The sequence below is a fragment of the Salmo salar genome, chromosome ssa12 (assembly GCF_905237065.1).
Source record: "Salmo salar chromosome ssa12, Ssal_v3.1, whole genome shotgun sequence".
Classification (NCBI taxonomy): Eukaryota; Metazoa; Chordata; class Actinopteri; order Salmoniformes; family Salmonidae; genus Salmo; species Salmo salar.
The window spans coordinates 40592974-40616411 of record NC_059453.1 but is presented as its reverse complement, the minus strand read 5'-3'; the positions used below and the strand labels follow the sequence as shown (position 1 = coordinate 40616411).

Here is a 23438-nt window from a genome sequence, read left to right as displayed (position 1 = left end):
GGCGATGAGTGTGAAATTGAATCTACCGAAGAACAAGGCCCACCTGGCTTGTCGGGAGTTCAGACGTTTGGCGGTCTGGATGTAGGACAGGTTTTTGTGGTATGTCCACACAATGAAGGGGAGTACAGAGCCCTCCAGCCAGTGACACTACTCCTCAAGAGCCAGCCTAACTGCCAGGAGTTCCCGGTTACCGACATCAAAATTGTTCTCTGCAGGTGAGAGTTTACGGAAAAGAATGCACGTGGTTGGAGCTTCTAATCAGAGGGAGAACGTTGAGACAGAACAGCATCTATCCCGGTGTCGGAGAAGTCCACCTCCACGAGGAACTGGAGTTCTGGGTCCGGCTGAGAGAGGACCGGAGCGGCGCGGAAGTGAAGTGGCGCTTGAGTTCCAGGAACGCTGCCTCTGCCTCAGGGATCCAGTGGAACAGAGTGGAGGTGGAGATGAGAGTGGTGAGAGGTGCTGCCAGACGGCTATAGTTGCAGATGAAACGTCTGTAAAAATTGGCAAACCCCAGGAAACGCTGTAGCTGCTTCAGGTTAGAGGACGCAGGCCACTCTGTGACTACCATGACCTTGGCGGGGTCCATACGTAACTCCCCCTGTGTAATAATATAACCCAGGAAAAACACAGAGGAAGCATGAAACTCACATTTCTCAGCTTTGACAAAAAGCTTATTCTCCCACTGTCACGAATTCCGCCGAAGTCGGCTCCTTTCCTAGTTCGGGCGGCGTTCCGCGGTCGACGTCACCGGCTTTCTAGCCATCGCCGCTCCATTTTTCATGTACCCATTTGTTTTGTCTTGTTCCCTCCACACCTGGTTTTCATTCCCCAATCACACTACACATATTTATTCCTCTTTTCCGCCTCATGTCTTTGTGTGAGATTGTTTGTGTGTTACGTGTTTTGTAACGTGCCAGGCTGGCATTTGTTATTTCTGTGTTATTTCACGAAGCTTGTTTGTATTGTTAAACATTTATGTTTTGTGACAGTTTTTGCGCGCTTTACACTTTGCCTTGTTGGCTGGAGGTTTTTGACGCAGCTGCGTCCGTCTGTAATCTCTCTCCTGCCAAAATAAAGTGTGCGCCTGTTCACAATTCTCTGCTCTCCTGCACCTGACTTCACCACAAGTACGCACACGCCTGACACCCACAGCCATTGGAGAACTTGGTGAACGTATTGCTGGTGAGCCCCAGGGTCCTTAGAAAAAATATGAATGTCATCCAAATAGACAAAAATGAAGCGTCCAATCACATCCCTCAGCACATCATTGACTAGGTTCTGGAAAGCAGCAGGAGCGTTAGTAAGACCAAAAGGCATGAACAAATACTCAAACTGACCAAGTGGTGTGTTAAACGCAGTTTTCCACTCGACCCCCTCTCTGGTGGTAGGCATTCTGGTGGTAGGCATTCTGGAGGTCGAGTTTGGTGAACACCATGGCACCATGGAGGGATGCAAAAAATGAACTGATGAGTGGCAAGGGACACTTGTTTTTCGCTGTGATATTATTCAGCCCATGGAAGTCTATGCACGGCCTCAGTGACGCATCCTTCTTATTTACAAAGAAAAAACCAGCATCCACCGGAGAGTATGAAGGCCTGATAAGTCCTGCAGCCAGGGAATCATGGATGTACCTCTCCATAGCCTTGTGCTCGGGGCGAAAGAGGTTATACGACCGGCTACTGGGAAGAGGAGCTCCAGGCAGGAGGTCAATGAGGCAGTCGTACGGCCGATGAGGCGGCAGCGACAGGGCGTTGTGCTTGCTAAACACAGGAGCTAGATTGTGATACTCAGGAGCAACTGTTGACACATCCGGAGGTTCTGGAATGGACTGGGGCACAGACAAGGCAGGAGCAACGGCAGAATGTAAACAATTAGAGTGACAAAATTAACTCCAAGTGGTTACCCTTCCGGCTGTCCAGTCGATCTGAGGGTTGTGCAGCTTTAACTATGGATGGCCAAGAACCAGGGGAGAGTGAGGACAGTCGATTACATGGAAACGGATCCTTTCCTGGTGGTTTCCAGAGAGATGCAGGATGACAGGGACAGTCCTCTCCCAGACACTGTCGCAGACTCTCCCAGACACTCCCAGACAGCTGCCCATGGAGAGCGTTGACATCGAGGGGTGAATCGAGTGAACAGTGTCCAGGCCCAACTGAGTAACGACACCACGGTCCAGGAAACTCTCATCGGCGCCCGAGTCAAAACTGTTCGCTGCTCTGGCACCCCAATGGTGGAACAAGCTCCCTCACGACGCCAGGACAGCGGAGTCAATCACCACCTTCCGGAGACACCTGAAACCCCACCTCTTTAAGGAATACCTAGGATAGGATAAAGTAATCCTTCTAACCCCCCCCCCCCCTTAAAAGATTTAGATGCACTATTGTAAAGTGGTTGTTCCACTGGATATCATAAGGTGAATGCACCAATTTGTAAGTCGCTCTGGATAAGAGCGTCTGCTAAATGACTTAAATGTAAATGTAAATGTAAGATGAGCATACACTCGGCTATGCTTGACCACCTGGTTAATTAATTTCATGTTCCAGCTGATAATGCATGTGGAGCCTAGAGTATGTGAATTAGGCATAGTCATAGTAATCAGAAATTAATGTTAGTACAATCTGAAAGGTCAGAGTAATAAAATATAAAGAAAATAAAAAACAGTTAAAAACAACAAAATACCCAGAAGAAAACCTATGCTGGCCTTCCCCCTGTCGGAAGGCAGCATCTACCTCTCCTAGACTAGAGCAAAATTCTACCATGTTAAACTGAACCTAAGTAGAGCTCTATCCAGGGTGAACATAGTCAAGTTTACACATAGGGAAAGGGATTCTGGAGGGAACCAACTCAGCCATCCAAGGTATCTTATGCAACATGCATATTTGAAGGATAGTAAAACAATATATAAAAAGGAGTTATAGGTATATGTCCCCCCCCCCACCAACCCCATCCACTTGGGATGACTTAAAACAAAAATATGTATACAGTTGAAGTCAGAAGTATTTGTTCTGTCTTTTCAGGTGGATCAAACTGAAATTACAACCAACTTGGCCCCAAAGTGTCTTAATAGGGCGAGCCAGAACAACTTCAATGCGCTTTGACATAGATTCTACAAGTGTCTGGAACTCTATTGGAGGGATGCAACATTTCCATGAGAAATTCCATCATTTGGTGTTTTGATGATGGTTGTAAAAAACGCTGTCTCAGGCACTGAGACGGCCACATCATGTGGTTTATATCGTTTTCATGCTAATCAAACCATTCAGTGACCACTCGTACCTTGTGGATGGGGGCATTGTCATTCTATGGGGCCATAGAGATGTTGTTGGCACTGACAGAGATGGTCACCTCGCTTCGAGTCCTTAGCAAACTATGCAGTATTTTTTTTAATGTATTATTTCTTACATTGTTAGCCCAGAAAATCTTAAGTGTTATTACATACAGCCGGGAAGAACAATTGAATATAAGAGTGAAGTCAACTTATCAACATTGCGACAAGGAATATGACTTTCCCGAAGCGGATCCTTTGTTTGGACCACCACCAGGACATTGGATCAAATCCCAGAGGCCGACCCAAACAACGTCGCTGCAGGAGAGGTAAACGGAGTAGCCTCCTGGTCAGACTTTGAAAGCATGCACACCACCCACCGCTTCCGAGTATATTACGCTCCAATGTCCAGTCTCTACACAACAAGGTGGACAAAATTAGGGCAAGGGTTGCCTTCCAGAGAGACATCAGAGATTGTAACATTCTCTGTTTCATGGAAACATGAAACCATATATCCTGAGGCTGCATTTATTATAGCTGGGGAATTGAACAAAGCTAATTTAGAACAAGGCTACCTAAATTCGATTAGCACATTGACTGTAGCACTCCCGCGGGCAATACACTGGACCACTACTACCATAACTTCCACGATGCATACAAGGCCCTCCCCCGCCCTCCCTTTTGCAAATCCGACCACGACTCCATTTTTCTCCAACCGTCCTACAGGCAGAAGCTCAAACAGGATGTAACCATGACTAGAACCATTCAATGCTGGTATGACCAATCGAAATCCACCTTTCAAGACTGTTTTGATCACGCGGACTGGGAAATGTTCCGGGAAGCCTCAGAGAATAACCTCAATGTATACGCTGACTCGGTGAGTGAGTTTATAAGGAAGTGCATTGGAGAGTTTGTACCCACTGTGACTATTAAAACCTACCCTAACCAGAAACTGTGGATAGATGGAGGCATTCACGCAAAACTGAAAGCGCGAACCACTGCATTCAACCAAGGAATATAACCTACCCTGGGAATATGGCTGAATATTCGCAAGGCAATCAAACAAGCGAAATGTCGGTATAGGGACAAAGTGGAGTCGCAATTCAATGGCTCAGACACGAGACATATGTGACAGGGTCTACAGGCAATTAGGGACTACAAAAGAAAACCAGTCATATCACGGACACCGACGTCTTGCTTCCAGACAAACTAAACACCTTCTTTTCCCGCTTTGAGGATAATACAGTGCCACCGACGCGGCTCGCTACCAAGGACTGCGGGTCCCCCCCTTTCCTCCGTGGCCGACGTGAGTAAGACATTTAAATGTGTTAACCCTCGCAACGCTGCTGGCCCAGACGGCATCCCTAGCCGTGTCCTCAGAGCATCAGCAGACCAGCTGGCTGGTGTGTTTACGGACATATTCAATTGCTCCCTATCCCAGTCTGCTGTCCCTACATGCTTCAATATGGCCACCATTGTTCCTGTACTCAAGAAGGCAAAGATAACTGAACTAAATTACTATCGCCCCGTAGCACTCACTTCTGTCATCATGAAGAGCTTGGAGAGACTAGTCAAGGATCATATTACCTCCCCCTTACCTGCCACCCTATACCCACTTCAGTTTGCATACCACCCCAACAGGTCCACAGACGATGCAATCGCTATCACACTGCACACTGCCCTATCTCATCTGGACAAGAGGAATACCTATGTAAGAATGCTGTTCATTGACTACAGCTCAGCATTCAACACCATAGTACCCTCCAAGCTCATCATTAAGCTTGAGGCCCTGGGTCTCAACCCCACCCTGTGCAATTGGGTCCTGGACTTTCTGACCGTCCGTCTCCAGGTGGTGAAGGAAGGAAACAACATTTCTACTTCACTGGTCCTCAACACTGGGGCCCCACAAGGGTGCGTACTCAGCCCCCTCCTGTTCTCCCTGTTCACCCATGATTGCGTGGCCATGCACGCCTCCAACACAATCTTCAAGTTTGCAGACGACACAACAGTAGTGGGCTTGATTACCAATAACAACGAGACAGCCTACAGGGAGGAGGTGAGGGCACTCGGAGTGTGGTGTCAGGAAAACAACCTCTCACTCAACGTCAACAAAACAAAGGAGATTATCGTGGACTTCAGGAAACAGCAGAGGGAGCACCCCCTATCCACATCGACCGGGCAGTACTGGAGAAGGTGGAAAGTTTTAAGTTCCACGGCGTACATATCACGGCAAACTGAAATGGTCCACCCACACAGACAGTGTGATGAAGAAGGTGCAACAGCGCCTATTCAACCTCAGGAGGCTGAAGAAATGTGGTTTGTCACCTTAAACCCACACAAACTTTTACAGATGCACAATTGAGAGCATCCTGTTGGCTGTATCACTGCCTGGTACAGCAACTGCACTGCCCTCAACCGCAAGGCTCGCCAGAGGGTGGTGTGGTCTGCACAACGCCTCACTGGGGCAAACTACCTGCCCTCCAGGACACCTACAGCACCCGATGTCACAGGAAGGCCAAAAAGATCATCAAGGACAACAACCACCCGAGCCACTGCCTGTTCACCCCACTACCATCCAGAAGGCGAGGTCAGTACATGTGCATCAAAGCTGGGACCGACAGACTGAAAAACAGCTTCTATCTCAAGGCCATCAGACTGTTAAACAGCCATCACTAACAGAGAGAGGCTGCTGCCTACGTACAGACTCAAATCATTGGCCACTTTAATAAATGGATCACTAGTCACTTTAAATAATGCCACTTTAATAATGTTTACATATATTACATTGTTCATATCATATGTACAGTTGAAGTCGGAGGTTTACATACACTTAGGTTAGAGTCATTAAAACTCAAACTATAGTTTTGGCAAGTCGGTTAGGACATCTACTTTGTGCATGACACAAGTAATTTTTCCAACAATTGTTTACAGACAGATTATTTCACTTATAATTCACTGTATTCAGTGGGTCAGAAGTTTACATACACTAAGTTGACTGTGCCTTTAAACAGCTTGGAAAATTCCAGAAAATTATATAATAGGCTAATTGACATCATTAGAATCAATTGGAGGTGTACCTGTGGATGTATTTCAAGGCCTACCTTCAAACTCAGTGTCTATTTGCTTGACATCATAGGAAAATCTAAAGAAATCAGCCAAGACCTCATGAAAATAATTGTAGACCTCCACAAGTCTGGCTCATCCTTGGGAGCAATTTCCAAACACCTGAAGGTACCACATTCATCTGTACAAACAATAGTACATAGTACACAAGCATAAACACCATGGGACCACACAGCTGTCATACCGCTCAGGAAGGAGACCTTTTCTGTCTCCTGGAGATGAACGTACTTTGGTGCGAAAAGTGCAAATTAATCCCAGAACAACAGCAAAGGACCTTGTGAAGATGCTGGAGGAAACAGGTACAAAAGTATCTATATCCACAGTAAAATGAGTCCTATATCGACATAACCTGAAAGGCCGCTCAGCAAGGAAGAAGTCACTGCTCCAAAACCGGCATACAAAAAGCCAGACTACGGTTTACAACTGCACATGGGGACAAAGATCATACTTTTTGGAGAAATGTCCTCTGGTCTGATGAAACAAAAATAGAACTGTTTGTGGCCATAATGACCATTGTTATGTTTGGAGGAAAAAGGGGGAGGCTTGCAAGCCGAAGAACACCATCCCAACCGTGAAGCACGGGGGTGGCAGCATCATGTTGTGGGGGTGCTTTGCTGCAGGAGAGACTGGTGCACTTCACAAAATAGATGGCATCATGAGGGAGGAAAATGATGTAGATATATTGAAGCAACATCTCAAGACATCAGTCAGGAAGTTAAAGCTTGGTTGCAAATGGGTTTTCCAAATGGACAACGACCACAAGCATACTTCCAAAGTTGTGGCAAAATGGTTTAAGGACAACAAAGTCAAGGTATTGGAGTGGCCATCACAAAGTCCTGACCTCAATCCCATATAAAATCTCTGGGCAGAACTGAAAAAGTGCGCGCGAGCAAGGAGGCCTACAAACCTGACTCAGTTACACCAGCTCTGTCAGGAGGAATGCTCCAAAATTCACCCAACTTATTGTGGGAAGCTTGTGGAAGGCTACCCGAAACGTTTGACCCAAGTTGTCACAATTTAAAGGCAATGCTACCAAATACTAATTGAGTGTATGTAAACTTCTGACCCACTGGGAATGTGATGAAAGATATAAATGCTGAAATAAATCATTCTCTCTACTATTATTCTGACATTTCACATTCTTCAAATAAAGTGGTGATCCTAACTAACCTAAGACAGGGAATTTTTACTAGGTTTAATTGTCAGGAATTGTGAAAAACTGAGTTTAAATGTATTTGGATAAGGTGTATGTTACCTTCTGACTTCAACTGTATATACTGTATTTTATACCATCTATTGCATCTTGCCTATGTCGCTCGGCCATCGCTCATCCATATATTTGTGTGTATAAGGTAGTTGTTGTGGAATTGTTATATTACTTGTTAGATATTACTGCACTGTCGGAAATCGAAGCACAAACATTTTGCTACACTCGCATTAACATCTGCTAACCATGTGTATGTGACCAATACAATTTGATTTGATTTTTATACATGACCCAGAGCATGATGGGATGTTAATTTCTTAGGAATTGCTCAGGAATCACACCTGTGTGGAAGCAACTGCTTTCAATATACTTTGTATCCCTCATTTACTCAAGTGTTTCCTTTATTTTGACAGTTACCTGTACATGTAGTTCAGTACTCCCCAACTCTGGCGATTAATATGTTGATTGCGTTGAATCAGGTGAGTTTGTCCAGGGCTACAACAAAAAGGTGTGCTGTTGGGGGTACTCGAGGATTGGAGTGCCCTATATGGTGCAGTACTTTTAACCAGGGTTCGTAGGACTCTGGTCGAAAGTAATGCATTATATAGGGAATAGGGTGCCATTTGAGACGCAATCATCACTGTGTGTAAATGCTTGCCTTCTTCATCCTCTCCTCTATACAGGGTCTCCCCTTTACAGAACTCTTTTCGATCCAAGGCCCTGTCGGGGAAATCTACCAGGGTGCATCCCTCTCCCAGTCGGATGGGAGCCAGTATCTGGGGACAGCAACCTGAGCAGGTGGACCGGATATTCCAGGCCTTACGGAAAGGCCTCAAGTAAGTAGCAACTCCAATCATATGAATATCCAATGGAGTAGACAAGAGTGAAGTTGCCCCTAGTCGCCGATCTAAGGTTTTATGTTTTCCCCTTTAATTGGTAGGGGGGTACACTTGGGGAAACATAAGCTGATCTTAGATCTGTGCATCAGGGCAACTTGCTGTTAATTCAGAAGTCTCATGTACTGTACTGCACCAATCAGCATCACGCACAGTGCTTGGTGGCTGATATTGAGCTTTGTTGGCAGGGAGTATCTAGATGGCCATCAGACGGAGATGGACTTCCTGTCCTCCCAGCAAAGAGACACCAAGAGGAACTCCAGACTGGTGAGTATATAGTAGTTGAGGTTGTTGGATGGGAAAATGGGAAGTATGGGCTCATCGCATTACACTCCTAGATAAAAAAAAGTTGATTTGTTTGTCACCATAGGTTCCAGGTATAACCCTTTGGTGGTGAAAACGGTTCTACTTACAACCTTTTAGTGGACAAACGATTCCACGTAGAACCTTGTATTAATGAAAGGATTCCACTTATAACCAAAAATAGTTATTTTCAGAGGGTTCTCCTACGGGGACAATTGAAGAGTCCTTTATGGTTCCAGATATAACCTTCTTTTCTAAGAGTGTAATGAGTGGAACTGCAGTAAACACATGGAAAAGAAAGCCTCCACAGTCCAGTCACAATGAGCAATTTAGGCTCTTTCTCAACAGTCTTTTCTCAATCTCTCACATCCACTCTTCTCGTCTCCTCAAAACACATTGGAGTAGAATATCTGAGGTTCCTTATCTAGGATCTCTTCCTTCAAAACTGTTTGAGAAAGAGGCTAGGAAAGAGAATGTGAGGAATAAAGAAACAACTTTTAAGACATAGCTTTTGTATCGAGTTCGTAAAATATATAGATCTCTCAGAAATAAACCTAGACATTCCTCTGTTTTCAGGCTTTTCTGTATGATTTGGAGAAGGTGAGATACCGTTTTTTGCCTGCTCTCTTATTATTTTTCAAATGGTCAAAATTAATTGTCATGGGGCCTCCCGAGTGGCGCAGTGGTCCAAGGCATTGCAATGCTAGCTGTGCCACTAGAAATCCTGGTTCGAGTCCAGGCTCTGTTGAAGCCGGCCGTGACTGGGAGACCCATGGGGCAGTGCACAATTGGCCCAGCGTCGTCCGGGTCAGGGGAGGGTTTGGTCGGCAGGGATGTCCTTGTCCCATCGCGCTCTAGCGATTCCTGTGGCAGGCCGGGTGCATGCACACTGACATGGTCGTCAGGTGTACAGTGTTTCTTCCGACACATTGGTGTGGCTGGCTTCTGGGTTAAGCGGGCATTGTGTCAAGAAGCAGTGCGGCTTGGTTGGGTTGTGTTTCGGAGGACGCACAGCTCTCAACCTTCGCCTCTCCCGAGTCCATATGGGAGTTGCAGCGATGAGACATGACTGTAACTACCAATTGGATACCATGAAAAAGGGGTATAAAAAAAGAAGACAAAAAATGTAAAATTACATTTAAAAATTGTTTTCATAAAATGTACCAAAATGTGATTTTGCGATGTCAGGAGATCCGAGCATTGGAGAGATACATAAGAAGACTGGAGTTCCAAATCAGCAAGGTAACAACTTCCATAACTTTCCTAATGCATATTGCTGGTGTTTTTATTTAACAGACATGATACTGAAGAGATGACAGGAAATGTATGACATCTATGAGTCAGAGGGGCAGTGGTTTAGTTTCGAACCCATGCTGTCTCTGGTATACATGCATACCAGGATCAGCAGCACAAACCGCTAGACCACACAGGCCACACTTCTATGACCTCTATGTAGGTCTATGTAGTGTCAATTCTGTTTCCACCACAGTCAAACACTGAGGGATTTTCCCACCAGCCAATGTGCATCGATGCATCAGGAAGAATAACACCATGTGGGAGCAACAGCCTCATAAATAACCAGAGGGAGGACAAAATGGTTGCCTGTTTATATTTACATTTCCAGGTGGAAGAGCTGTACGAGACTTACTGTATCCAGTGGCGTCTGTGTCAGGGTGCGGTGAACATGAAGAAAGCCTTCGCTCTATCGCCCTCTTCACGGGCTTCCAGAGAGAGCCTGCAGGAACTCAACCGTAACTACCGCCACAGCCTGGAGGTATTGCAGGCACACGCAGTCGGGTGCCACACAACTTAATTTACCTCAACAATTTCATGGGTTATCTCACATACTGTATACACAGATCCTCTGGTCAAACGTGTCCTTCGGTTGCCATGTTTATAACATATGGGTGGATATGGGACATAAACAAACAACCAAAAGATTGTTCATCTTCCTGTTTCATGAGTTAATTTGCATGTAATACGCTTAGCAGCCAACCGCTGAGTCTGGAGTCACAGGTCACTGATGGGCACCTGAAGGCCCATTACGCTTCATATTTCATGGATTCTAATACACACCATAATTCTATGTACCATTTCCAGAGGGAAGGTATGGGTCACACGTGAGCTAGCGTAACCCCATTTACCACTGACATAGTGTGGAGGTATGGTTCACAGATGGACTTTGAATCTGCCATTTGTCTTCTCTTGTCATGGGTTCTCACACACAGCATTTCACTATAAGATCTATTAGACATATTCAAGTATACTTTAAAGGATTTTTAAGTAGTTTATAAACAGGTTGATTAGTTCATAGATAGATTATAAACTAACAATAAACAATGTACAAACTACCTATAAATACTTTATAAAGTTAACCTTTGTGTAAAGTGTTACCAAGACATTATAAGTCTCTGATCATGCAGACAACTCTATAGGTCCAGTTAGATCAATAAATAAATTGTGAAAATGAAGTACAGTAGCAATCCACTGCTGATCATAACCTACACATATTTTCAGGATATGTGTGTCATGGAGGGGGAGTTGGAGATTCTCTTGGGAGAGCTTCACATCAAAATGAAAGGTAAAACATATGTTCAACCTTCATCATTCTAGTGAAATGGAATACAAAAAATGGCACACCTCAATGGCAAGCTTCAACTTTGTCTGAAAAATATATTCCAACAGGATTGATCGGCTTCGCTCGACTATGCCCAGGCGACCAATACGAGGTGAGTGCCTCTATCAAAACATATCCCAGTGAAAAACGCTCTGAGGAACCACAACTGAGGTAAAAGACTCAGGCGGTGGCCGAAATGGCACCATATCCCCTAAAGCTCTAAGGACCTTGGTCAAAAGTAGTGAGCTTTATAGGGAATAGGGAACAATATGGGACACGGTCTCAAATATGTATGCTTTTTTCCATCCAGGTTGTGATCCGTCTGGGGAGGCAGAGGTGGAAGATCCGTGGAAAAATCCAGACGGATGATAGGCAGTCATGGGATGTGGAGGAGATGATCTTCCTCGCTCACATCCACGAGAACTTTGAAATAAAGGTGAGCTTTTGGGGGCGGCTTCCCAGACACAGATTAAATCTAGTCCTGGACTGAAAAACTTGCTCAATTGAGAATCTGTATTGAAACTGGCTCTTAATAGTTTTAATCTGTGTCTAGGAAACTGGCCCCTAAAGATTTAGACTGAGCTGCATCTCAAATGACAGTCTAACTCATACATAGTGTATAACTTTTGACTGGAGCAACGTATGGTCACATAGCGCACTACTACAGAGGTAATAAGGTGACATTTGAGATTTAGAAGCAGTTGAAAGCAGTTGATTTTCCCTGTGGAAGCTTCATTTGTGTGTCTGTCAGGTACATCCAGGCACATCAGGATCACACATGACAATACATTCAGATGCTCTCCGGGGGAAGCCCACACACCAGTGTAAACGTCATATCCTGTCAGGGACGACCATGTGGGTAGTGATGACAAGCTTATTCCTGTCCTTTGTGTGCAGAAACACAGTGGCATACAGTGCATAATGTGGATGAAGTTACATTCTCTGTTGATGGGGAAAACAACATCCCTTCTGTGAAAGAGATATGAAGCCCATTTTCTGGCTAAGTAAGGTATCTTTACAAAGGACAATGGATTTCCAGTCAAACTAGTCTAATTGAAATTGCAGACGTTCAAAGCTTGAAACAGTAGTCTTCAAGTGCATGATAATACACCTTAAAAACAAAAAAGGTAAACGGCTGTGAATGAAAAGGATAGAGAAAGAAGAAAGTTGTATTGTTAGGAGTCTACACCTGAAGAATGAGGAGTAAGACATTTCTGACCTTGTGTGACGTTTCAACTGACCAATCATGTGTCTCTACGCAGGTAACAGAGGTCAAGGGACTGGGCTCCCTGCTGGTTGGCATGGTAATGTGTAAGAGTGCTGACTTCTTCATGTCTCGACCCCAGCTCATGGTAGTGGACATCACTGAACTAGGCACCATCAAGCTCCAACTAGAGGTGGTGTGGAAGTAAGTACACCAGTTAGCCATTTTAAAAATGATTTACAAGGTTTAAGTTTATATGCAGAGTACATTGTGACATTGGGGGGGATTCTCTATTTTTTCAAAGGACTTCAGGTGAATGCACAAAAACATGTATGGGTTAGACATGTATTATAAGACATGTATTTTAACGGTAAACATGTATTACCTTTTAATGTGGCATTAACACAACCAGTCATGATATTTTCATCTGAGTGTCAAACAAATCACTTCAAAAAGTAGGCTACCTGTTCACGTTCGTCGACTCAAAAATAATTCCAGCATCCAAACAGTGCACTGTGCACCGGCCATTTGATGAATGGAAATAGACATCTGTTATAAAACACCAAAAAGTGTAATTACATTCGCAGATTGTCATTTGGCCAACACTCTTGTAGCCTGAATTAATTGATGGAAATTGAACTGTTTTTGTAAAAAGAAAAGTTGGGACACCTGAAAAGGGGCTGAAATACAGGAAACAAATACAGTTGTGTCTGTCCTGAGCTCATCGGCATAGGAAACTGTGAGGGCCCAGTTTGCTAGCAAATGTTCAAGACAGATGCAGAGATGCAGATAGGCGGAGTAGAGAGCAGAATGCAATTAAAAGAACCTGAACCAACTGTCACTGGTATAAACCATGACAGAGAGGTGGTGGTGTTGGTTTCATTCGAAATAAACTTTTATTTTCATATTTGTATCAGTATCAGTACACTGTTTATATGGTTATGGTTATAGGGTGCTGAATTATTCCTGATTATACTGAGAAGTTAGTGGTGATGTGTGCAGGTAGGAATATCTTCCTTATAAATAAAACTATACGAACGTGAAACTAGGTAAAAACTAGACCCTGGAGTTTTACCTGTTCAGGTCACATGGTCAGGGAAATCAGCTGGTTCTTATTTATAGGTCATACTGTATGTAGGTCAACGGTTTGGAAGTTGTGTTTTTTTTCTCTCTGAGAATTGAACGTAGCATGTATTAGATCAATATAATGATATTTGCAGCTGCTACTAAGACAGTGCTAGACAGATTTAGATAATTGAAGCATTTTTCTCTGCCAGTTTTTCATTCATTCCTAAGAGAGGGAGGACTGAAACTGACTGAAACACAGACCAGACAATTACTGTACCTCTCCTCTAACATGACCCAGCTGTGAAAGAACAGCTGATCCTATACAGGCTATAGACTACCTCATCCATCCCCTTCCATGGAGACACACACATACACACACAAACATACACAGAAACACACGCAGACACACACACACACACAAATGCTCTGCCCTTGCACCACGACAGATCAGATTACAGTGGGTATATAGACTCCAGGTGGAGGACATTTCATGGTTTCTCTTCACAGTGCTGGTAGTTTAACCAGATCCTAAACCTCGGCCATGTCACGCATTTCTTCGTCTTCTGACGATATAACGAAATCATCGTCGGAAAAGGTAGACCAATACGCAGCAGGTATGTGATTGTTCATTTTGAACATTTATTCACTTCAAAACGAAATACAAAAACAACAAACAAGAAAACGAACGATTCACTGACAGTCTGGTAAGGCACTAGGCTAAACACAGAACAATCACCCACAAAATACAAACACAAACACACCCTACTATATGGGACTCTCAATCAAAGGCAGATAGACAACACCTGCCTTCAACTGAGAGTCCCAACCCCAATTAATCAAACATAGACATACACTCACTAGACTCCACATAGAAATACCTAAACATAAACCAAAACCCGGAATTACTAAATCAAACACCCTTTTTACAAAACACACCACCCTGAACCACAAAACAAATACCCTCTGCCACGTCCTGACCAAACTACAATACTAATTAACCTTTATACTGGCCAGGACGTGACAGGCCATCAATAAGTGCCATCTGATTGCTCCTCCATTCTGTCATGATGACCTGCTTTCTCAGTCAGCACACCAGCCATATAAACTACCTTTTGGTTTACTCTGAGAATGAGTTACACTAAAATAAAAATAAAAATGGAGTACCTGCAAAACACCAGTATCAACGTCAAGAGTGAAGAGGCAATTCCGGGATGCTGGCCTTCTAGGCAGAGTTCCTTTGTCCAGTGTCTGTGTTATTTTGCCCATCTTAATCTAATTATTTTTATTGGCCAGTCTGAGATATGGCTTTTTCTTTGCAACTCTGCCTAGAAGGCCAGCATCCCGGAGTCGCCTCTTCACTGTTGATGTTGAGACTGGTGTTTTGCGGGTACTATTTAATGAAGCTGCCAGTTGAGGACTTGTGAGGCGTCTGTCTCTCAAACTAGACACTCTAATGTATTTGTCCTCTTGCTCAGTTGTGCACCAGGGCCTCCCACTCCTCTTTCTATTCTGGTTAGAGCCAGTTTGCGCTGTTCTGTGAAGGGAATAGTACACGGCCTTGTACGAGATCTTCAGTTTCTTGGCAATTTCTCGCATGGAATAGCCTTCATTTCTCAGAACAAGAATATACTGACGAGTTTCAGAAGAAAGTGCTTTGTTTCCGGCCATTTTGAGCCTGTAATTGAACCCACAAATGCTGATGCTCCAGACTCAACTAGTCTAAAGAAGGCCAGTTTTATTGCTTCTTTAATCAGCACAACAGTTTTCAGCTGTGCCAACATAATTGCAAAAGGGTTTTCTAATGATCAATTAGCCTTTTAAAATTATAAACTTGGATTAGCTAACACAATGTGCCATTGGAACACAGGAGTGATGGTTGCTGATAATGGGCCTCTGTACGCCTATGTAGATATTCCATAAAAAATCTGCCATTTCCAGCTACAATAGTCATTTACAACATTAACAATGTCTACACTGTATTTCTGATCAATTTGATGTTATTTTAATGGACAAAAAATATGCTTTTCTTTCAAAAACAAGGACATATCTAAGTGACCCCAAACTTTTCAACGGTTGTGTACATTCTTTCTCTCTTTCTCTTTCTCTTTCTCTTTCTCTTTCTCCCTCTCTTTCTCCCTCCCTCTCTCTCTCTCTCTCTCTCTCTCTCTCTCAAGTCCGTTTGACAGTGGGGAGATGAGGCCAATCACCACTGCATCCAGCAGGCAGTCCATCCACAGCAGGAAGGGCTCGGTGTACAGCTGGATCCCTCCCAACACACCCAGCTTCACAGAGAAATACTTCATAGTAAGTGACCCAGTCATAGCCTCGTCCCATACTGTATGTGCTATAGCCAACTCTTCTATCCTTCATTGTAATGCTATTGTATGCTATGACAATGAATGATAGAAGAGTTGACCACTTTGGAAATAATAACTGTATTTAATGCTTTCATGTGTTATCCTCTGGGATTGGGACTGTACAGGTGTTGGATCTTAATTTTACCCCTTTCGTCACAAGAGGAAAATAATACTCCAGCAGGAGGATTTGAATAGCTGAACAAATATTTAGAATCGCCACCAGGGGACAGCCGGAAGAGGTGTTTGTATACAATGCAGTACCGTACCTACATTGTACCTTCTGTGGGCTATGTGCAGGCTACAGCGTGTCTTGTGGGATTTCTTATGTGGATTATAATAAATGGACATATCTGTAGGGGCTAGATGTATTTTTAATTGGGGGAAATCTGTTTTTTTTAATCAATTGCTTTAGTATACTGTATGTTGAAGGCAAGCAATAGGCAGAATAAACTATTGTTTTTCTCAGTGCCTGTGTGGTCCAGTGGTTACAGTCACTGAACCTGGCACACATGTGTCAGACACACATATGCCAGAATTGTAATTGGTTCAAATCTGGTCCAATGACTGATGGATGAATATCTATTTTTTAGGCATTCATTCTGCGTGGATACCGGGTTAATTGTGTGTGGTTACAGGGTTAAAATAGAAACAACTCAAAGGTTAACAGTTTAGGTGTTCATTCCGAATTATTAAGGTTAGGGCTATGGTTTGGGGAAGGCTTAAAACAAAATAATAAAAAACGTTTCGCCTATGTATCCATAGTATTCTTAATGCTTGCTAGAATGGTCTAAGCTACGTGCTCCATCTCTGAGCCTCATGAATTGCTGGGCAATATAGTGATCAGCCTGAGCATACGTGAGGCCCACAAGTTAATTTCGTTTATTTAAATTTTTCCTAGAAGTAAAACAAATAGTCTGATAATTTACACAAAGTGTCTCAGCTCAGCGAAATCATCTTTGGATAGGTTCAAATGCATAAACATCTTGACAGCTTTACGAAAGTAAACACTAAAGCCACACAATATAGGCTTTCAATCCACAACAAAGATCAGAACTATATTGACAAGTTATACATAACCTAATTATAAAACGTGGGCGAGCATCCATACTGTAGAAAAGTGTATTGTTCTACATTAGGCCTACCTCTGTCAATCAACAGGTGGCCCAAATCAGCTCATCAACTCAGCCAGGGAAACACAGTAGCCTATTATCGGTTTTCACACCTTTCATTATGTGACAATGGATAGGGTAACGGGTAGCCTCCAGAATATAGCCTTTTGGAATATAATCAAATAACAAGGGGGCTGTTGCAACCAACGATGGCACTAGATTATCGCCAGCTGTTAAACCATCAATATGCGCTAAATTCACACACACAGCTGATCACAATTGCAACCATTATTGGTCACCTCATTACCACTCCCTGAAAGATGATGTCGGTGTTACCCTTAGTCCTGCTTGCAACCAAAGTCTTTCAAGATATGTTTGACTTCTGGTTGGTACTGTAATCTGAATAATTTAGTCCTTTTTTAACAGACTATGGGTGATTTATCTATTTGACAAGCATTCTCTAAAATAGAAATAAAGTATTTCATCGTTTACCATTGCAAATCGACTGTGGCAATTTAGCCAACACTTTGTATGAATGGAAACTGTTGGTGTAGTCTACTGTTATTATTTTATTTGTATCCTATTTATGTTATCGAAAAGTGTCTAGTACGGTCATTTCTTATCGAGATAATGGGTAAAATAACCCTGGACTGTTCATATTTTAAATGTGTGTAACTAAATCAAGTCAATCGAGTTATTTGTGCCGAAAGGGCATGGCCCGGAATCAAACCAACACCGACACAGTAGGCCTACACAGTATGTGCACTCTGGAGGCAGCAGCCCTAACAATTGAACTCAATTTTGACCTTATCATACACTTGACACTTGTATGTCGTAGCCTAGTGAAGACCAATATCTACCTTGTTTTATTAAGCTATAGAAAATGACGGTTGTTGATGTGTATGGCTGCATTTCAGTTTTTTTTTAATTAAATTTTTTTATGTTGCAGTAATAGGACCTAGGCCTAGCGTTTGAGCGATCGAGAGAGAAAATAATTTTGTTAGCAAGCCCTGATCCCAATGACTCGACTGCCCCTGCTTGGAGAGAAAGGGAACTGGTATTTTTCAGAAAGGCCAAATGCAATATTTTATCAAATAATAAATAAATAAAAATGTTGATACTTAGGGGGGGTGGTAATGTAGCTATTTTGATTTTGAATTTTAGGACCCCTGTAGGTATAAAAAGATGTACAAAAATTATTTGATAAAATATTGAATTTGTCCTTTACTGCTATAGGCCCATAGAAATGCATTGAATAACACATTCATAAATAGCAAAACAAACAGTCAAAAAATAGGAATATGGTTTTGAAGAGTCTGTTCTATATCTATAAGAAAGCTCAAGTAATATATAAAAACATTTGGGACACATTTAACTCCTTTTTTTGTTGACGCAAAACTACTTCCATACTTCCATTCATTTTTTAAACCAGTACTAGGTTACCTTCAGAGAAGTCCTGTGATTCTTGTGAAAAACGGAGAACACCATCGTGTTTGTGAGAGTCTTCCCTTTTCCTAGGCCTATAGGCTATAAAACATTTATAGCCATACATTATTTAATGCAAAGCAGTCAACATACACATTGTTTCATATTCTTTAGTAATAGACTCATAAACACAATCACACAATGGGTACAGCTTGGTTCACAGCATCACCAGGAAACTCGAAGTATTGTAGCCTCATGCGGAAGTTGGCACATCGGCTGTACCGACTTCAGACGAGTCCCCATCGTGTTAGTGAGAGTCTTATTTTTCCATAGAGTGGTCAAATTAGTTTGTAGGCCAAACCTTTCAGATGCTTTCGTGAGAAGACAGATTTTTGGGGATTTCTCCTAGTCTGACAAACAGCGCTGTAGCTCTGCCACTTTCCACCGCAGATGCGGAAGGTGGACATAGGCAGGTGTGGTGCATTGAGACGCAGCTATCTCTAGCTTAAACAGACGAATTTTGATGGGGATTTTTTCATTATGTTACTTAGATTGCGTCAATATACTTTTTTTTAACACTATTATTAGGAAATAATTCCTTACAGGCAACTTCAGTTAGTGCAAATGGAGGAGACTGAAAAGAGAACACATGCTTAAAGTATTTTGCTTCCTCTTTCAAAATATATTTTAGTGAATCGTGGATGACTTTGTCATTTGTAACACGTTTCTGTAAATTCGGGTGCGTCTATCGAATAGTAAGGATTAAGATCTGACATCTGTATAAATTAACTATATGAATTTTTGACCACAAAAAGAATAATACAAAAGTTTGCTATAGCACAAGTGTATGGGACTAGGCTAACCTACCTCTATTAGGCAGTCTCACACACACTACTCTGTATGGTATGCCTGCACACTTCATGGTCCCTATCTGTTAAGTCTTACCAAAGAAAACCCTGTATTTTGTATATTTTAATTAAATTATGGATTCTGATCAACAAGCTGTAAAGGCTATTGTATTAGAGGAAATGTATTCTGTATATGTTGGGCTTAGATGTTTTTCCAAGCATGTCTCCCATGTAGCTGTGCAATCCAGGAATCTGGAATGTGTCTCCAGTCCAGATGCCAGGCCTGGACGTATGGATGCAATACTTTTCACACCAAAAGACTTATGTTTTTCATGCTGTCTCTCTCCTTATCCTCCCTCTCCCTTTATACTCTTGAAAAAGGGTGCAACTTTGCACCATGAGGGTTATTTGTCTTATCCTTATGTAACAGTTAGCTTCCGTCCATCTCCTTGCCCCATCCTGGACCCTCTGAACACAATTTTTTATTTTTTTATTTCACCTTTATTTAACCAGGTATGCAAGTTGAGAACAAGTTCTCATTTACAATTGTGACCTGGCCAAGATAAAGCAAAGCAGTTTGACACATACAACAACACAGTTACACATGGAGTAAAACAAACATACAGTCAATAATACAGTAGAAAAATAAATCAATATACAATGTGAGTAAATGAGGTGAGATAAGGGAGGTAAAGGCAAAAAAGGCCATGGTGGCGAAGTACATACAATATAGCAAGTAAAACACTGGAATGGTAGATTTGCAGTGGAAGAAAGTGCAAAGTAGAAATATAAATAATGGGGTGCAAAGGAGCAAAATAAATAACTAAATAAATAAATACAGTAGGGGAAGAGGTAGTTGTTTGGGCTAAAAGATAGATGGGCTATGTACAGGTGCAGTGATCTGTGAGCTGATCTGACAGCTGGTGCTTAAAGCTAGTGAGGGAGATAAGTGTTTCCAGTTTCAGAGATTTTTGTAGTTCGTTCCAGTCATTGGCAGCAGAGAACTGGAAGGAGAGGCGGCCGAAGGAGGAATTGGCTTTGGGGGTGACCAGTGAGATATACCTGCTGGAGCGCATGCTACAGGTGGGTGCTGCTATGGTGACCAGCGAGCTGAGATAAGGGCGGACTTTACCTAGCAGGGTCTTGTAGATGACCTGGAGCCAGTGGGTTTGGCGACGAGTATGAAGCGAGGGCCAGCCAATGAGAGCGTACAGGTCGCAGTGGTGGGTAGTATATGGGGCTTTGGTGACAAAACAGATGGCACTGTGATAGACTGCATCCAATTTATTGAGTAGGGTATTGGAGGCTATTTTGTAAATGACATCGCCGAAGTCGAGGATCGGTAGGATGGTCAGTTTTATGAGGGTATGTTTGGCAGCATGAGTGAAGGAGGCTTTGTTGCGAAATAGGAAGCCAATTCTAGATTTAACTTTGCATTAGAGATGTTTGATGTGAGTCTGGAAGGAGAGTTTACAGTCTACCTAGACACCTAGGTATTTGTAGTTGTCCACATATTCTAAGTCAGAACCGTCCAGAGTAGTGATGCTGGACGGGCGGGCAGGTGCAGGCAGCGATCGGTTGAAGAGCATGCATTTAGTTTTACTTGTATTTAAGAGCAGTTGGAGGCCACGGAAGGAGAGTTGTATAGCATTGAAGCTCGTCTGGAGGGTTGTTAACACAGTGTCCAAAGAAGGGCCAGAAGTGTACAGAATGGTGTCGTCTGCGTAGAGGTGGATCAGAGACTCACCAGCAGCAAGAGCGACATCATTGATGTATACAGAGAAGAGAGTTGGCCCAAGAATTGAACCCTGTGGCACCCCCATAGAGACTGCCAGCAGTCCGGACAACAGGCCCTCTGATTTGACACACTGAACTCTATCAGAGAAGTAGTTGGTGAACCAGGCGAGGCAATCATTTGAGAAACCAAGACTAATGAGTCTGCCGATGAGGATGTGGTGATTGACAGAGTCGAAAGCCTTGGCCAGGTCAATGAATACGGCTGCACAGTATTGTTTCTTATCGATGGCGGTTAAGATATCGTTTAGGACCTTGAGCGTAGCTGCGGTGCACCCATGACCAGCTCGGAAACCAGATTGCATAGCGGAGAAGGTGCGGTGGGATTCGGAATGGTCGGTAATCTGTTTGTTGACTTGGCTTTTGAAGACCTTAGAAAGATAGATATAGATAGATATAGGTCTGTAGCAGTTTGGGTGTAGAGTGTCTCCCCCTTTGAAGAGGGGGATGACCACAGCTGCTTTCCAATCTTTGGGAATCTCAGACAACACGAAAGAGAGGTTGAACAGGCTAGTAATAGGAGTTGCAAAAATTTCGGCAGATCATTTTAAAAAGAAAGGGTCCAGATTGTCTAGCCCGGCTGATTTGTAGGGGTCCAGATTTTGTAGCTCTTTCAGAACATCAGCTGACTGGATTTGGGAGAAGGAGAAATGGGGAAGGCTTGGGCGAGTTGCTGTGGGGGGTGCAGAGCTGTTGACCGGGGTAGGGGTAGCCAGGTGGAAAGCATGGCCTGCCGTAGAAAAATGCTTATTGAAATTCTCAATTATAGTGGATTTATTGGTGGTGACAGAGTTTCCTATCCTCAGTGCAGTGGGCAGCTGGGAGGAGGTGCTCTTATTCTCCCTGGACTTTACAGTGTCCCAGAACTTTTTTGAGTTTGTGTTGCAGGAAGCAAATTTCTGCTTGAAAAAGCTAGCCTTGGCCTTTGTAACTGCCTGTGTGTAACAGTGTAGGTTCCGTCCCTCTCTTCGCCCCAACCTGGGCTCGAACCAGGGACCCTTGCACACATCAACAACTGACACCCACGAAGCATCGTTACCCATCGTGCCACAAAAGCCGCGGCCCTTGCAACGCAAGGGGAAACCCCACTTCAAGTCTCAGAGCGAGTGACGTCACTGATTGAAAAGCTATTAGCGCGCACCACCGCTAACTAACTAGCCATTTCACATCGGTTACACTCACCCCCCCTTTGACCTCTTCCTTTTCCGCAGAAACCAATGATCCGGGTCAACAACATCAATGTAACAGTGTAGGTTCCGTCCCTCTCTTCGCCCCAACCTGGGCTCGAACCAGGGACCCTTGCACACATCAACAACTGACACCAACGAAGCATCGTTACCCATCGCGCCACAAAAGCCGCGGCCCTTGCAACGCAAGGGGAAACCCTACTTCAAGTCTCAGAGCGAGTGACGTCACTGATTGAAATGCTATTAGCGCGCACCACCGCTAACTAACTAGCCATTTCACATCGGTTACATGTGTATATTGGTTTCTAACTTCCCTGAAAAGTTGCATATCACGGGGGCTGTTCGATACTAATGCAGAACGCCACAGGATGTTTTTGTGTTGGTTAAGGGCAGTCAGGTCTGGAGAGAACCAAGGGCTATATCTGTTCCTGGTTCTACATTTCTTGACTGGGGCATGCTTATTTAAGATGGTGAGGAAGGCATTTAAAAAAAATAACCAGTCATCCTCTACTGACGGGATGAGGTCAATATCCTTCCAGGATACCCGGGCCAGGTTGATTAGAAAGGCCTGCTCGCTGAAGTGTTTCAGGGAGTGTTTGACAGTGATGAGTGAAGGTTGTTTGACAGCTGACCCATTACGGATGCAGGCAATGAGGCAGTGATCGCTGAGATCTTGGTTGAAAACAGCACAGCTATATTTAGAGGGCAAGTTGGTCAGGATGATATCTATGAGGGTGCCCGTGTTTTGATAATTTGTGTGAGATTGAGGGCATAAAGCTGAGATTATAGGATGGCTGGGGTGTCCCAGTTTAGGTCACCTAGCAGCACGAGCTCTGAAGATAGATGGGGGGCAATCAGTTCACATATGGTGTCCAGAGCACAGCTGGGGGCAGAGGGTGGTCTATAGCAGGCGGCAACGGTGAGAGACTTGTTTTTAAAGAGGTGGATTTTTAAAAGGAGAAGTTCAAATTGTTTGGGTACAGACCTGGATAGTAGAACAGAACTCTGCAGGATATCTCTGCAGTAGATTGC

At 43.5% G+C, this 23438-nt stretch overlaps 1 protein-coding gene across 5 annotated transcripts in view; it reads left to right on the top strand.

The window, feature by feature from the left end:
• Positions 1-23438, top strand: part of ripor3 (RIPOR family member 3) — a 79810-nt gene that overhangs the window by 39946 nt on the left and 16426 nt on the right. For 4 of the 5 annotated variants that reach the window (XM_014131631.2, XM_014131628.2, XM_014131629.2 and 1 more), the window contains 10 exons: positions 8282-8434; positions 8683-8761; positions 9374-9397; positions 9986-10039; positions 10422-10571; positions 11315-11378; positions 11483-11526; positions 11725-11850; positions 12677-12822; positions 15861-15990. In XM_014131631.2, coding sequence (XP_013987106.1) covers positions 8282-8434; positions 8683-8761; positions 9374-9397; positions 9986-10039; positions 10422-10571; positions 11315-11378; positions 11483-11526; positions 11725-11850; positions 12677-12822; positions 15861-15990 — 970 coding nt within the window. Of the gene's footprint in view, positions 1-8011; positions 8078-8281; positions 8435-8682; positions 8762-9373; positions 9398-9985; positions 10040-10421; positions 10572-11314; positions 11379-11482; positions 11527-11724; positions 11851-12676; positions 12823-15860; positions 15991-23438 lie in introns of all 5 variants that reach the window. The other variant, XM_014131633.2, reaches the window with a different exon arrangement.